The sequence below is a fragment of the Candoia aspera genome, chromosome 13 (assembly GCF_035149785.1).
Source record: "Candoia aspera isolate rCanAsp1 chromosome 13, rCanAsp1.hap2, whole genome shotgun sequence".
NCBI lineage: Eukaryota > Metazoa > Chordata > Lepidosauria > Squamata > Boidae > Candoia > Candoia aspera.
In genome coordinates this window covers 13,317,526-13,333,779 of record NC_086165.1, presented here as the reverse complement: position 1 = coordinate 13,333,779, position 16,254 = coordinate 13,317,526, and the positions used below count along the sequence as shown (strand labels likewise).

The following is a 16,254-nucleotide window of genomic DNA, read 5'->3' as shown; positions in this document are numbered from 1 at the left end:
GTCCCTAAGGAACCATCTTTGCTCACTCTGTATCTTCTCAAAGAGAATGTACATGGTCAGGAAAAGTCCTCCTTTGTGCTTTCTGGTGAGAAAGGGATGAGGCTTTAGGAAAAAGGATGGGGCCTCCTTTTGAGGCTCCCAAGCCAGATGATGCAACTAGAAAACTGGAACTGGTCCATGGACCAGAGATTCCACATCCTAATTTAGAACTTTTATGGTAGGACTTTAATGCAACTAGGGAAGAAGGGGCAGACTTGATCACTTGCACATGGTTCTCAGGGATCAGTATTTTATCTATTAAATTTAGGGGGTTAAACAGCTTTATCTTGAAATACACACACACACACACACCAACTTAGTTTGGAACTGACAATACATTTGGGAAAGTATGTTTCAAGAAAAATATTCAGATCAGGAAACAAGTGCTATTGCCTGCCTACTGCAACTCCAAACACTGGTCACTGGTCACTATTGTCAACATTCTCAGGTCTCTGTCATGGGGAATGGATCGCTCTGAAAGCATTGCCTGTATTCAGGCTTCCTACCTTCACGCTTATTCATAATGTCTGAAATTAACTTGTGTATCTATTCAGCCACCTCAAATCCAACAGTGCTAAAGGCAGAGAGAAAAGCAAAACTGAGAAGTTCACAGCCATAATTCATGGTGATGGTCATCTGATTAGACAGCTTCAAAAAGGAATTATGTTTATGGAAGATAAGTGTATAATTAACTACTAATCATGGTCTCCCTATAGTATCCCCAGCATCAGAGAAAGCATGGCCCAGATATCAGTTGCTGGGAGACACAAACTATGTTGTCTTTTTATCTTGCTGGTGAACTTCCCAGAAGTATTTGGTTGGCCACTGTGGGAACAGAATGCCAAGCAAGATAAACTTTCAAACTCATTCAAGAAGGCTCTTCTATAAGTCAACTTCTTAGAATCATCGCATTCCTCCTAACTGCTTTAATGTCTTTTGGACTCAGATTGACAGCAAAAAAATAAATTAATTGCATTGAGTGAACCAATGAAGGATAAACACATTGATCTAAGCTATCATTTGTCTTGTTAGATTTTGGTTTACATCTTATATGAACTCAGTCATTGTCTTTTGTAAAACTGTGATTTATGGGTTGGTATACCGCTGGCTGAGATTTGGCCATTATTCAGCAAACCATAGTCTAGTCCAATTTGTAAACCCAATGTATTTATATGGATTCCCTTTTAGCACTTTTTTTTTACTGCTGCCTTTTGTGTCAAATTAAATAAAGGCAATTATGTCTTATTTAACAAAACATGAACCTCAGAAGGTGGCACCTCACCAACCATGACTGATTTTGAAAAAGCCAATCAGGATCAAAAACTGATTAGGACTTAGAGATCACCAGGAAATTCCAGGGCTGTTGTCTGAACTTGGAATTGAAAAAAAAAAAAATCCTGGGAGAAGATAATAGCAAATTACTTTTCTACCATTGCTAAGAAAATAACGCAAGCATATTCATGTAGTCCCTAGGAATCAAGCTGAAGTCAAAGGAGTCTTTATCTTTATAAGAACCTATGGATAAGTGTAGCATAAATGTCCAAATGCATCCAACCAAACATCTGTTTTGACTTGCCTAACCCAGTGACTCAGCTCACAAGGAAATTTCAAATCTGGGAGCTTAATATTTGTGAACAAATGTTGGGGTGGGTGCTCTCCCGATGATCTCATGGGAACTCTTCTAGTCCTCATAAGAGCCAAAAGCTACTGTAGTCCTCTCTGCATGCTCATACAGCTTTGCTGTTTCCCTTCAAACACAGCAAGAGAAAGGAAGGGCACCCAAACAGTAAGCACACTCTACCTTCTTGTTACTTTTATTTCCCTGAACTTCTGGGTCACATACAAAAGTCTATAATTTGGAGCACATGAAAATGGCTCACAGATGTAATTTTTGAAAATCTTGCTTCCTGCTGAGAACTGCCAAAGGAGTAGGATTGGCACCAAATTTAAGGAAAGATTAAGGTTAGATGAATATCTAAAACATGCCCATCCTTCAACCTGGTTGCAAGTTGATTGAAGACAGGGAGGAGGGCTGTGGTAACCAAGGAGTTCCAAGGCTAGGCTACATCTGTGCTGTAGTCTCCAGTGGCCACCACAAGTTAACGATTTCCTCATTTAAAGCATGTATGAGTCAAGCAGGCACATAATGCAACTGTTCCATGTTGCGGGACACTTATTGGAATGATCAGTTATCAGCCAAACAAAACCCTGCTGCTTCACATAGGCCATCCTGGACCCCTGCCACCTGGATGATGGGCAGACTAAGTTGGCAGTTTTCTAGAACATAAATTCTTTCACAGGTTCTCTGTCCCTCTAAGAGAGAGATGAGGGGATTAAAGGCTAAGATTCCTCCAAACTGTCTAGATAAGAGCATTTTGTCCAATTATTTCCCCTGCCCTATAGAAAAAGCAAGCACTGATATATCTGTCTCCGACTAAGGAACCAACCAACCTTCTTGAAATGGTGATTGGAGAACTTTAATCCCTCTATTACAAGATAGAGAAACATAATAAATGCCTTGCTACAAATGGGTTTCCTGTTGCTTATTCAGCTGAAGCCCCCCCCCTCCCTCCCCCCCCCACTAAATAGCAGTAGTAGTAATAGTAGTAGTAGACGTAGTAAGTCAAGTATCAGAGCAGAGAACTTTACAAAATAATCTGTTTGGTTTGTGCTGAATGACAGAATGGCTGACACCTGAGAAAAAGAAATTGGAGATGTCTGAGTTACGGATTCATCAGCACCAGCATTCCTGTGAGAGTCAAACATCACAGGACTAAATCAGCATGCCTCCAAAGAGGCTTAGTGTTTTGGTTTCTTTCAGCCTGACTTTGGCTTTGGGGTATCCATGACAAAATGTCTCCATTCAGTGCCTACAGCAGAGCAAAACTACGTGCAGCTATGCCTCATGTGGAAGTTTACAACATATTCAGCGTTAGTCCGTTGCACAGAGATAGCAAAGGGTTCAAAAGGGTGAAAGGTAAATGCCACTAGGCGCCGGACAGTGTGATTGATGGGCCGACCCAGAAGTCCTGCTTGGATTTCAAACTTCAGCAGTCCAGAATCTCGGGCATAAAATCTGTGAGTGGGGGAAGAGAGAGAGAGGAAAAAAAGATGCTGGATGGCCAGTCTTCAGGCACACAGGACTACATAAGCACCAATCTCTTGTAATTCAGTAAGCAGAGAAAGACACCCTGCTATTTTGACCAAGGTAAAGACAAAACAGGGAAGGAGGCAAGACCATCAGAACACTTTTATTAAAAAAAACGTTTCAATAAAAGGAAAGCTTGCCTTTCAGCAAATGAATGGTGAAGGGATTTAAGTACATTATTATTCATTATTGTTAAGATCCTGCCTTTCCTACAGCAGCTAAAGTCAGCATACTTAAAACTCCCTCGTCCAATCTTAGGCTGGACTGTGAGGGATGTTGGGCTAAGAAGCAAATTAAAGTCAAGTGAAGCAGAGAACTTGAGTGCCAAAGAAACTGTCCACTGCCTAGCTCAGCCCTGCACAAACCAAGTCTGCACTTGGAAGCTGTCAATTTTTTTGGGAATGCCTTGGATTCCAACAGCAGATATTCAGCTAGTCCCTATTTTGACCAAGGTAGAGATAAAACAGGGAAGGAGGCAAGACCATCAGAACGCTTCTCTTAAAAAAAGTTTCAATAAAAGGAAAGCTTGTGGTGGGAGGGGTTGCTTCTCCCTTCTTTTTTGCAGGTTAATATTATCACAGCTTCCTGCTCTCTGCTCAAACCTTATCATGCAGATTCCACATCTCCCCTTCCCTCAAAATATACACACAATTCAGCTACAGAATGGGAAAGAGGATGCTCTTAGGATAAGTAGATGCCCTCCAGGTTTCATAATGTAGCCTGTTGAATTCTTCACGTTCTTTCTAAACAGTAATTATTTATATTCTCCTCCTAAAAGCCCTGGCTAGCCTGATAATTAACAGACAAAAGCCAGGGAGAAGAGCAACAGTCTGGGTAGCCTGACTGTCTAAACGGCTTCCTTCTCTCCAGGAAGAGGAGCTGGTAGGCGAATGGGGAAATGGGAAGGGAAGCAAACTTCGTTCTCTGAGTTTGCGCCTCACATTCTAATTCAGGGCAATTTGCCATACTTAAGAAAAGTGCCCTGTAATCTCCAAGATAGGCTCTGTCTCGTATTTTCAAACTATTTTTTGAAAAGTGCTCTGCAATCAGAGGCCATTTTCACTGCCTTGCATGCCGCAGAGAAATTAAGACACTGAAATGCAAGATATGTGCCAATAAGAACAGTAATGGAGAGCACTTCTCTCCAGGGGCCAATTGTTATAAAAATGGAAAGCTTACCTGCCACACTGTTTGGCTTCTAAAATGCTCCTCCCAAAAGGTTTCCTATGACATTTTTCAGTCTGCCTAAGTCTTGGCCCTTCAACTATCAACAGCAGGCATTCTTGCTCATCCTAATGGTCCAGTCTAGAGGGCAGCTGAGAAGTCTCCTGGCAGTGGGTCAAGGTGGGTGAGGAGGGGGTGACAAAAGACCTGCCATCTTCCATCTAACCCAGCATGAACTCTGGTGTTTTCGCAGCTGGTGTGTGGTGTAAGAGGGAGGAAGTAAACCAAGCGTGGCACAAAGGAGGCAGCTCACTATTCGCGGGGGTGAAGAACTATGCTGGAACTCAGGCGTACCAATAAGGAAAAGCCCAAAACAGCCAACCAACTCATCACAATAGTTGGGTGCCCCAAGGGAGCCCACTTGAGGTTGATGTTTGTCATTTGACCAGCTATAAGGAGCAGACAGGAACTGGGAACTAGAAGATGGGTAAACAACAGCTGCTGCTGTTAAAAGCAGATCAGAAGTAAAGACTTTCTGTCCCTCTAGATGCTACTGAGCAACAAAGCCCAGCACCTGTAGCCAGAACAGCAGTGGGGAGAGGTGTTAAGGACTGCAGTTCAGCAACAGGAGTTCCTCACTGAGGAATTAGGCCATCTGGGCCAGAGAGGTCCATGACCTCACATCCCCCCCCCACAAAAATCTTTGTTGCTCAATGGTAGAGCACACACTTCACAGCTCCAATAACTATCTTCTCCAGCAGCTGCAGACCTGTCCCAATCTGCATCCACTGTTTCAGGCTAAATGGACCAGAGATCCATCCCCATGAAAGGAAGACCATGTATTCATAATACATGTAGAAAGGGAGAAAAATCCTCAGATCAATAGTCCTAACTCAGCTGTATCAACCCAATCCAGAAGTTTCCTTACAGATTTCAAAGATGTGAACATGATGTTGAATTATATTCCAAAAACCTATCGAAGCACAAAGATCTTTGGTGTTATATTCTATGGGCAGCAGCTAAGAAGTCTGTTTTAGTCCAATGGAAAGATTCTAGTGTAGTGTTTCTCAACCTTGGCAGCTTTAAGCTGTGTGGACTTCAACTCCCAGAATTCCTCAGCAAGCATGCGGGGAAGGTAATCCTGGGAGTTCATCTCCATACATCTTAAAGTTGCCACGGTTGGGAAACACTGCTCTAGCGTATCTGACTAAAAATCCTGCATGGAAGACATGTACAACCTACTTATATATGAACTGATTTTCTGCCAGTGCTATGGGAAACCTAATCAATGGGATTCTGTGTAGTCAAGGTTTAATTTGTTGTTTAAGGCTTGAGTGTTGTCTTATAATTAATTGTTAATCAATTGTTAATAAGTATTAACTTTATTTTTTTTAAAAATATCAATGTATTTTAATTTTCTTTTTTCCGTTTTCCTATCTTTCAGTTATTTTTCTGTTTTCTGTTTTATTATTATTGTTTGTTACTGTGCTTGGTTATTGAATTTCTTTTTTCCTCAGCTATAGTTGAAAAGCAATAAGGTATTTAACAAATAGCATAGGTGGGAAGCTGTGGCCTTCCAGATGTTGCTGAACTACAACTACCAGCATCCCTCACAATTGACCATGCTATCTGAGATTGCTTGGAATCAGATTTCAGCAAAATCTTGAGGCCCAAAAGTGTCTACTCCTGTAGTATAGGATAACCACAGCTGTTCCAAATTGCTCTGGTCTAGCAAGACTCAAAAGCCTGAGGACTCACCACCCTCAAGTTGAAAATTCTTCTGCTTGCTAAGCAGACACTGGAAATGTAAGCATTCGCATGCTATGATTTCTTTCCAGCCTTTTGAAAATGTAGCAGCAAAGCTGGGCTACTTGCTTTCTTAACTGCAAAATCACATTACTGAGAACATCTACAGAGCTGCTGCCTTTTGTTATAAAGACACATTGTCACCTATAGCTGTCTGTTAGGACCATCAAGGACATCAATGAGGAAAACAAGCAGCAATGTGAAATTAAAAGCTGGGGGTCATTCATACATATTGAGAATATGACTGGAATATGACTGGAAGGCAGCATGGGTGACAATTATCCAGAAGCTCACTGAAAACAGTGAAAACATTGCAGGGAAAGCAATGGTGGCATGGACATAATTTATAGCAGGGAGAATTTTTTTGTACCCATTTTTCAACCTCAAAATAATCTGGATGGCAATCAATGGGGTGATTTTTATATAATTACTAGTCATCATTAGTCTCTACAAAGATGCATTAGAACAGTTGGGGAGTATCAATTCCTGGAAGGAATACACAAACTATTCTAATCCCCATCCTATGCTTTCTTTTTCCTTCTCCTTCCTCGCCTGTTTTCACTGTGTGATTTTTTTTTAAATTAGAAGCCCACAAGGAAGACCTATCTCACTTTTGGCATTTGTAAACCAGTCTGGCAGCCTTTCTTTTGACTAAAGAGCTGAATGAAACCACACTAAATTAAACATCAGAATAGCCAAGGTGGATCAGACTAAGGACTCTATAAATTGCCCAGTTAATGAGTCATAAACCTTATGATCACCTGTATCCTGGCTAACATGGAAGCAAACCATATGCAACAGCTTGTTATTTCTACTGTAATCATGGAAATCAAGGCACTGTGCTTACCTGATTGGGTGGTCGCCACATGTTTTGGGACGTTCCATGACCGAAACCCACTTGTCATCATAGCTGAAGAGAGAGAGGTCAAGGTAAGGACTGCCACTGTATGACTGTGCGCTGATTGGAAGTTGACCCAAAAGCCGCCGCACAGCCTCTGTGTGCCCTCCATACTTTGCGTTGACAATGGTGTCCTTGAAACTGAAGCAGAGAGGAGGAAGGCTATAAAGCTGAAAGAAACAAAATTAAAGAAACACATCTCCTCCCTTCCACCCACCCAGTACTGTATATTAGCTTTGGGAAAATCAGACAAACAAGAATCCTGAGTTCACAAAAGGACTGCAGTTTAGCTGTGACAAATCCTTGGTATTTCGGGGGGAAAAATATGTTAGGAAGAAGGACTGTGAAGAACCTCTGCCTAAGATCTTGAAGAACTGCTGTAGTCATTGAACAGGGTTAGAGGAAATAATGGCATCATTCAGAGAGTCAGATTAGACAGACCAGGTTCAAACCTCACTTAGCCATGGAAATTCAAACTTGCCTACTTCCTGTGCTTGTTTTGAGACTAAAAAGTAAGCAAGAAGAACATGTAGTTAAGCTCCTTGGATAAAAATCAGGATACAAATGAAACAACTATGTTGCTATGAAGGCAGATAACCAGATAAATAGTTCTAAAGTAGTGAATCACTTGTACTTTAAGAGGAATTGAGCAGCATAATGATTTTTAGACTGTATTTCCTCAGAGGATCTAAAAGAGATTCCGCAGAAGCTCATTACAGGCTTCTCTGTAAAAAAAATCAGTGATGACTAAAAAGCTATCCAAGAAAAAAAGCCTACCCACTACCATTAATTATTTTAGTGTAACTTATAGCCATTAAAGATTTTTATGGCACAGCCTTCATTCAGTGGATGATGGGTGGAAGGACAAGGAGAAGGGATTAGATAGATCTGCCAAGGGAACCCTAGCAGAAAAATTAATCAGAAAGAGGTAACCAGATGCTGAGCCATAGCAAACAAAGAGTTAATTAAATCTGTTTGTAACTAAAACTTCAGCTCATTTGAAGTTTGAAATACTTTTTCTTCAAGAAAAGATAAATGAATAATTTAGAGAAACCCAAATCACCCCGCACTGTTAAAAGGTCTTTGTTCATACAATCTCTTGCATTAAAGCAAAATACCAGAATGACAATAGCCTTCCAAAATAAGCAGGAAAAATCTCACATTTCTCTTCAGTTCATAGACACACCTGTTAAACCTAAAACTTCTGGCCCTGCCAAGAATATAGACTCTGTGCCATAAGCCTTTATTCAAAAGGTCAAGCAGGTTTCTGGGAAATTAAGTCCGGAAGTAACTGATATGAATATTCAAAGAAGTGGAGTCTTTAAACTACAAAATATGACAGATATCAGAAAGGGGTGGAGGACAGGGATTAGCAATGCATCCTTTTAATTTATGTTTTCTCTATGAGCTACATGAAAACTAAAAGGTTTATACAGCTATAGATCTTCTGAAATCAAAGGACAAGATGGAAATCCATCCTCTTTAATCCTTATTCCTAATTTATGCAAAGGGGTGGGGGTGGGGGGACAGAATGCAAATGGGAGGACGGAAAGACTTTGAGGGGCAGCTCATCCTTGCTAAGCTGTTGAAAAAAAATAGTCTATAGCAGTGTTTCTCAACCTTGGCAACTTTAAGACCGGTGGACTTCAACACCCAGAATCCTCCAGCCAGCATGGCTGGCTGGGGAATTCTGTGTGTTGAAGTCCACCGATCTTAAAGTTGCCAAGGTTGAGAAACACTGGTCTATAATATATAATGTAAAATAATTGCTTGCTTTGAAGTTAAGTGTTCCATGTTTTCTTCACTAAGGTGAATTTCAGGAAATATTCTGTTTGCTGTTCCCTACTGTTTAGATAACCCTAATCCCTCAATTCCATTATCTACTATATGAGGATATTCATAATGATCTATCTTACAAGGTGAGGAACACTTTAACAGTCTGTATTAGAAGCAGACAACCTGAAGCCTTCCAGATGTCTCGGACTTCATATTCATCAGCTTCAGCCAGCACAAATACTGGCACTGTGGGAGCTATAGTCCAATATATATTTGGAGGCCTTTGGATAGAATTATTATTATTATTATTATTATTATTATTATTATTTGCATCATATAGACCAGATGGGCGCCAGGATCTTGGGCAGCTCCTAAAGTCCCTTCCAACTACAGTTGGCAAAACTAAGAGGCATGGCAAGACAGAAAACCTGTAACGTAAATTGTAAAATAAAAATACCACGGACAGCCAAGAAAACAAACAAATCAATCATCAAACAAATCAATCCAGAATTCTCACTCGAGGCACAAATAACCAGCCTCATATTATCCTACTTTGGATACGTTATGCGAAGACCTAACTCTCTGGAAAAGGCTCTAATGCTGGGAAAGGTGGAAGGAAAGAGAAAAAGAGGATGATCAGCAGAAAGGCAGATGGACTCAGTTACAGTGGCAATGAAAGCACCATTGGAAGACCTGAAGGACCAAGCTGGGACAGAACCTCCTGGAGAAAATCTATTTATGGGGACACTAAGAGTCGACAGCAAATTCATGGCACACAATCAATCAATCCATTTCTATCTGGGCAAGTGATACAATTCCTAGAAAAGTCCAGAACCCTGGGAAACGTGGAAGGAAAGAGAAGAAGAGAATGACCAGCAGCAAGATGGATGGACAAAGGCACAGTGGCGATGAGTGCATTGTTGGAAAACCTGAAAGACCAGGCCAGGGACAGATCGTCATGGAGAAAATTTATCTATGTGGTCACTACGACAATGACAACGGCTTGATGGTACATAATCAATCAATCCAAAAAAAAGTTTTTTAAAAAAGCCAGATTCCTGCCTCTCCCCATCTACAACAATGCAGCATGGCACAATCCCACCTACACTGCATCACTGCCTGACCCACTCCTGCCCTTCCCTTTCCCAGAAGTGTTAAATATAAGCCTTGCCTACCAAAAGGCTGGCCACTCTCTCATATATATTATAGACATGAGAACAAATCCAATTAATTTGGGGAGCTGAAACTGAAGTCCAGTTTTAGCCCCTTCTTCAACTTTACTGGTTTTGTGGATCCAACTGGGTTAACAGAATGCATGAGGCTCACCGGCGCTGGATCTGCCTGGCAAAGTTGTTGCTTGAGGCTGAGCAAGGGAACTGAACAGCCTCGCTGTGGAGGGTGGCGTTGCGGAAGAGGTCACAGAAGTTCTCAAAGAGCTCCAGCAGCTCGTCTGATGTGTTTTCAAAGACGGCAATCACCTCAGTAGTCACCATATTGTACACAACAAAAAATGAAGGCTGGAAGAAGAAAGCAGAAATTGATGCCAGTCAAGTAGAAGAGATAGTGACCAGGTGAGCAAGCAATTCCCACCACTGCCCAGCAACCAAAAGAAATGCTTGTTTTGAGACTGGGCACAGGAAGAATCCTGCATTTTGTTATTCATTGTATTTTCCACCATTTGAAAGGAGAGCAAATTTAACTTAGTTATTAATCACTGTCAAATCATAGACAAAGCTATGTGAATCTCCTCCAATTCTTTCTTTGCTTTGTTTATTTCAAACTGGACACATCTATGTTCCAGTTCTCCTTTCTCTGCCAAACATGATTTTGTTTTTCTTCTCAGAGGAGCAGATTTAATTTTAGTTCCTGCTTGGAAATGGGGCTTTTTCTTTACCTTTTTTTTCCAGTCAGGTGTGAGCTGGCAGCCGATTGTATATGCAGAGAGGTGACGGTTGTAGGACTTATTTGGGAAGGGGTCGAGGGGCAGTCATTTTATTTTGCTGTCTTAAGATTTCTAACATGCCGAGATGAGTCTTTTAAACTGCATCGTGCTCTGTTGCTGCCTGTAAACAGTGTACTGCTTAGGATTTCCTGCTGGTTGGGACAAGAAAGGATGAGTGCCATTAACTATTTCTTTTGAATTACTGTTGTTCTTATCCAAGAATGTTGAAAAGGTATATTTTGATTTTGCAGAATCACCTAAGCAGCGGTAAAGAATTTTTTTCCTTGGGAAATATGTTGGAGATAAATGCAAAATCTTGATCATATTTCTGCATTTCTAGAGACTTGTTGATTAAGGTTTTAGAACATTGGATCTTGATAATCTTTTTTTTTCCTTTTAAAAAAAGCTATAGTTTATATTGTCATGAATGTTATATACTTGTTTATAAATTATAAGAAAAATAAGGCCTTCCTCATGCTCAGCTGACCCCAGCCCCTGCTTCCCTGGCCATGAACCAATTTCTGTATTATATCTCCCCAATCACCTCTGCTACAACCATCTTTGTCAAAGATGTCTGTGGGGCCAAAAAAAGCAGTGAAATCCTAGAAGCATAATCTGGCTGTCATAATGCTCAGAATGGATACGGTCATATATCTGTGGCAGCAGTCATTGCTTGAAACATGGAGAGAACCATATTCCATACAACAGTTCCAATCACAATAGCTGCGCTTAGGCCCTCCACTGAACAGACCCAAGCAACTGAAAAACACTGCATATTGGATACACAACAAAATGATTATCTGGAAAACCTTATGCCACTTTGATTCCCCATCAAGAAAAGACCAATACTTTGAGAAGCATCAGCTCCAAGAATTCTGGGAGGGAGAATTCTGAAGAGCTAAGAAGCAGACCCAAGAAAAACCTGTACAGCTTTTCAATGAAGAGAGCAAGCAGAGATACTGTGTCATACTTTTTTTTAATCTATTCAGTCACGTCCGATTCTTGGAGACTGCCTGGACAAGTCCCCGAAGTTTTCTTGGCAAGGTTTTCCAGAAGTGGTTTGCCATTGCCTCCTTCCTAAGGCTGAGAGAGAGTGGCTGGCCCAAGGTCACCCAGCTGGACTAGAACTCAAGGTCTGCCGGTTTCTAGCCCGGTGCCTTAAGCACTACACCAAACTGGCTCTCACTGTCTCATATAACAACCGTATAAAGGCCCATTTCTCTGAACATTCAACTTTCAACCTGTTCCTTTAAGACCTTCCTTTCTTGTTCTACAAATAATAACCCCCTCATATTCTCTTACATCCTTATCAACATTTGCTATCTCTCAGGGTATGTTCCTCATTCATTTCTTTAATTCTTGGGTTAATTTATCCAGCATCAATCATCTTTTACCCCCATACTATTTGCCTTTCAGGTTCTTTCTGCATTCTTGCAATAATCTTATGAAGCCCTCCAGGAAGTCTGCCTTGTCAACCAGCACAGGTTTTCTTTCTTTAGATGACTGAAATTTATCAGTCGTTTGGGGGAACATTGTTTGCTTTAGTCCCTGCCGCACATATAGGCATGGTAAGAAGATCGCCTGGCAAATTACATCTCTTGCTCCCTGTGGGATGCTTGTCTGTGTGCTTCTAACAGGTATGGAACAACCAAAGCAGAGTTTCAGGAATCCAAACCATATTAGACTCAGGATTGTTTTTCACTCTGAACAACCAACTTTTACATTAATGAGATCTGAGCTGACTGATCAGGAAAAGGATTTTGTAGTCATAGAAGATACTTCAGTGAAAATGCCAACCCTATAAAAAGGCAAAATCGGCGCTAGGAATCATGGGGAAGATAACTGAAAGTAAAACAGCCATTACAGTAGTGTGTATGCAACACCATATTTATAATAATATGTATAGTTCTGATCAACACAGTTTAAAAAGATATGGTAATGCACAAAAGGTGCAAAATAGAACCATGAAAAGGATTAGCAGGCTAAATCAGTTCCCCGTGAGAAAAGATAACAGCACTGGAGGGTTTTTCTTTACACAAAGTAGAGTCTGCTAGGAAGAGAAACACTACGTGTATTCTGTAGATGCAGAAAATGTGGATAGAGAGGTTTTCTTTCTCTCATACTTCAAAATTTGTAGTCATCCATTTAAACTAAATGTGGAGAGGTTCAGGACCAATAATTCAAAACAATTATTTATTCTACACACAAAAACTGTAGAATTTGCTGCCATCCAATGAGGCAATGATGGTTTAAAAGGGTACTGGGTAGAACTGTGGGAGACTGGGCTATCAGTGGCTATTAAGTTTGATAGTTCTTTATTTATTATCACCTCTGCATACTGTTGAATCAGATGGACTCATTACCATTTACAAGCAGACAAAACCAAATAAAACAAAATTACCAAAAAAATACCCATAATCAAATAAAACAGTAATGGATAAAATGTTAACTAAAGGCATCAGCCCCAACGTGATAATTATACCTTAAAGGCAATATGGAAAAATTGCATGCTGGAATGATGACAAGATGGACACCAACCAGGCTTGGAGTGGGGGGAAGAGGGGGGGAATTGCTCCACGAAGTGAAGTCCACTACAGAAAACACTATCATTGAGCTCCTACCGCTCTTATTTCACCAATCTGGGGAATTGTTAACAATTCCACTTAGGACAAAGTGTTCATTAATTTCCAGAATCAAAGGCATCAGCTGCTGAAGAGCAGCAGCTGAAAAAGCTATAGCCCTCCTATCTATAAGTTCCTGAATGCATCTAGTTGGCCCCTATAGGACACCACATGATGGACCATTGATCTAATTCAGTGGTGTTCTTCTTAAGTTTTTATAATATTATGACTTGCCCACTGTAATTGGGACCTCCAGATTCAAAGACCTTCCAAGTGTATGTCAACCAATATGGAACAGCTGCTGGCTTCATTTCTGTTCTTCCTACAGAAAGAATTGTGTAATCTCAGTTGGAAACAGGGTGGATTAGGGGATTCTTTCAATGCAATTCAAGAAATCTCTACTTATTGTTTCATAACACAAACTACCTCACTGCAGTATATTGATGGAAGTATGGATAACAGTAGCTTTGGGACTTTCCAAACTTTTTAGGTTACATATTCCATCAACTGCAAACAGCTTGGCCCACAGTCTGGTGGGAGGAAATGGGTGGTGACAAATTTGATAAACAAACAAACAAACAAGATGCAAGCTAAAACATCTGGAAGGACCAATGTTGCGGAAGGCTTAACAACAAGGTATAGATGACTGGCAGAATAATTCCAACCATCTTTCAGATAAGTCCCTCAGAAAAGCTAGATTCCTACCTGTGAAGGATCTGTCACTCGTAATGTGACTACATCCTCACTTGTGTATTTAATGAAGAGATGATTCTCATCCAACAGTTGCATCTTCCACATGCGAAGCTGCCTCAGCTGGTCAAAATATTGAAAGAACCTCCTTTTAGCCATAGCACTCCCATCTTGTTCTGCCCTTCGCCACAAATAGACTAACAATCTGTGTTTCAGAGAATTGATGAATGGCTCTTTGTATGGGTTTGCCATTCCTGTTTGTGAATCCCGCTGGACCTCTGGGTAGACAGCAGAGAGCATGAGAAGGTCATCCTCATAGCAAAAGCGCCCTATAGTTCGTACATCGATGAAGGTGCCTTCAGCAGTTACCTGAAAGACATGGATAGTTTGCTGCTGCACAGAGAGAATAGCCAAGATATTCTTATATAGGTAGAGTCCTTGGTTATGGGATAAGATTACTTTGTCACACTTGAATGTCCGAGTATCACACAGCCTACCAGTGTGAAGGTCTATAATGTGCAAAGAATAATCTTCCAAAGGAGATCTGGGATTAGGAGTTACTGATTCACTGTTGCGGTAAACCTCAAAAAAGGGAGGATGGGGCTCCTCAGGTAGATAGGCAGCGGAGCCAACAATGACATATCGACAATCATCTGTAAACAAGCTACATTCACGGTTCAAGTGCTCACCATTGGAGGCCACATTGGTAATATGTAGAAGGACAAAGAACCGTTCAAAGAGCCGCCCACGGATGTTAATGGACCTCTGGTCGTTGCCATTAGCCAAGATCTCTCCATCATAACCTTGGAGCAGATCCTCTGCTGCTTGACACCCTTGGTATTCATAGATCTCTAAAGAAGTCTGATCTGAGGAGAAGGCAATGAAGTATCTCCCATCAGGGGAAAACTTTCGTAAAAAGCAGGGTGGTTTCTCAACATTGACCACAGTAAAATTGGGAAAAATGTTTTGATGGAAGATGCGGACCTGGTGCCAATGTGTCCCAATTTTCCCAGAGGTGATCCGTCGACGTTCTAAACGATAAATTACATTCTGGTTCTGGATCCGACGAGGTCTGATGGTTGGGTTCTCATGTTCCATCCTAATTTCTTCAAACAGAGAATGTCCCAGGAATACTGGGATCTGATAGAGCCACAGGGCAGATCATATTGTCAAATAATGGAAAATTTGGGGGCAGTGATAATGAAACTGTAGAGAGAAGGAAGACATCCAAGGAAAGAGACATCAGTTGTAAACCCATCTCCTTTTAAGATGAAACACATTTGTGTTTTTACAAAAGGCAGCCAATTCTAAAACTATATCTGTAATGACAGATAGGGTGAATTCAGCCTCTGGTTTATGCCACAACAAGTATGTTATTTTTAAAGTTGCCACAAGATTCTCCAATATTTTGTACCATGTTCCAGAATTACTATCACATGAACTGAGCTATAATATCACACTTACAATTAAGTAAGCACTCCCTTTTCTTTTCCCAAATGAAACAAGCTAATATTTAATGTAAATTACAAATTGCTCTGAAGGGTTGATGATTAAAAGTTAGGAGAAAACCCATCCCTCCTTTGGGGTTTTCCATGCCATTTGAAGTAGCAATGATGTAATCTAGTAAGTCAGAGTATCAGAAAGAGCAGCTGAAACTACTGACTCAACCTCTTATGAAATACGATCCAACCTGATGCAAATAAGAACGAGGTGGTTCAGATAGCAGCAATGCCTCTGCAATAGGATGGATTTCCATCTTTCTTCTAAGAGTTCTCTTCTTTCTATTGTTTTTTTTTTCTTTGTAACTAAGTGAGGTAAATGGGACTGACAAAAACTTGAGAATCTGAATAGAAGTTTAAATCCAAGCCCAACCATTCTACCTAGTGTTTCCAAATTTGGGGCAGAATGCAGTATGTCTCAGCTGACTTGAAACTGAATATTATTAGTTTGTTCCTTGTTCTTTTCTCCCCCCCCCACCTTCTTTCTTAAACACATGTAAAATGGCCATAATTCGGTGGTAGAATACATATTTTATGTTTAGAACATTTCAAATATCTAGATACAGGTGGGGAAAAAAAACCACTTGCCTGAAAGCCTGCTGTAAGTCAGGATAGACAATACAGAGTTGATCTGGTGTGAGGGAGTTTCTTAGGTAAGTAGAACCAATGAG

General features: G+C 40.7%; 1 protein-coding gene across 1 annotated transcript; it reads right to left on the bottom strand.

Moving 5' to 3' along the window:
- Positions 1–2,631: 2,631 nt before the first annotated feature.
- DET1 (DET1 partner of COP1 E3 ubiquitin ligase) lies at positions 2,632–15,297 on the bottom strand. The gene is made up of 4 exons (XM_063314237.1): positions 14,100–15,297; positions 10,158–10,348; positions 7,005–7,196; positions 2,632–3,115 (listed from the first exon to the last, which is right to left on the bottom strand). The coding sequence occupies exons 1-4, from the start codon at positions 15,180–15,182 to the stop codon at positions 2,926–2,928; spliced, it is 1,656 nt and encodes a 551-aa protein (XP_063170307.1). The 5' UTR covers positions 15,183–15,297; the 3' UTR covers positions 2,632–2,925.
- Positions 15,298–16,254: the final 957 nt, after the last annotated feature.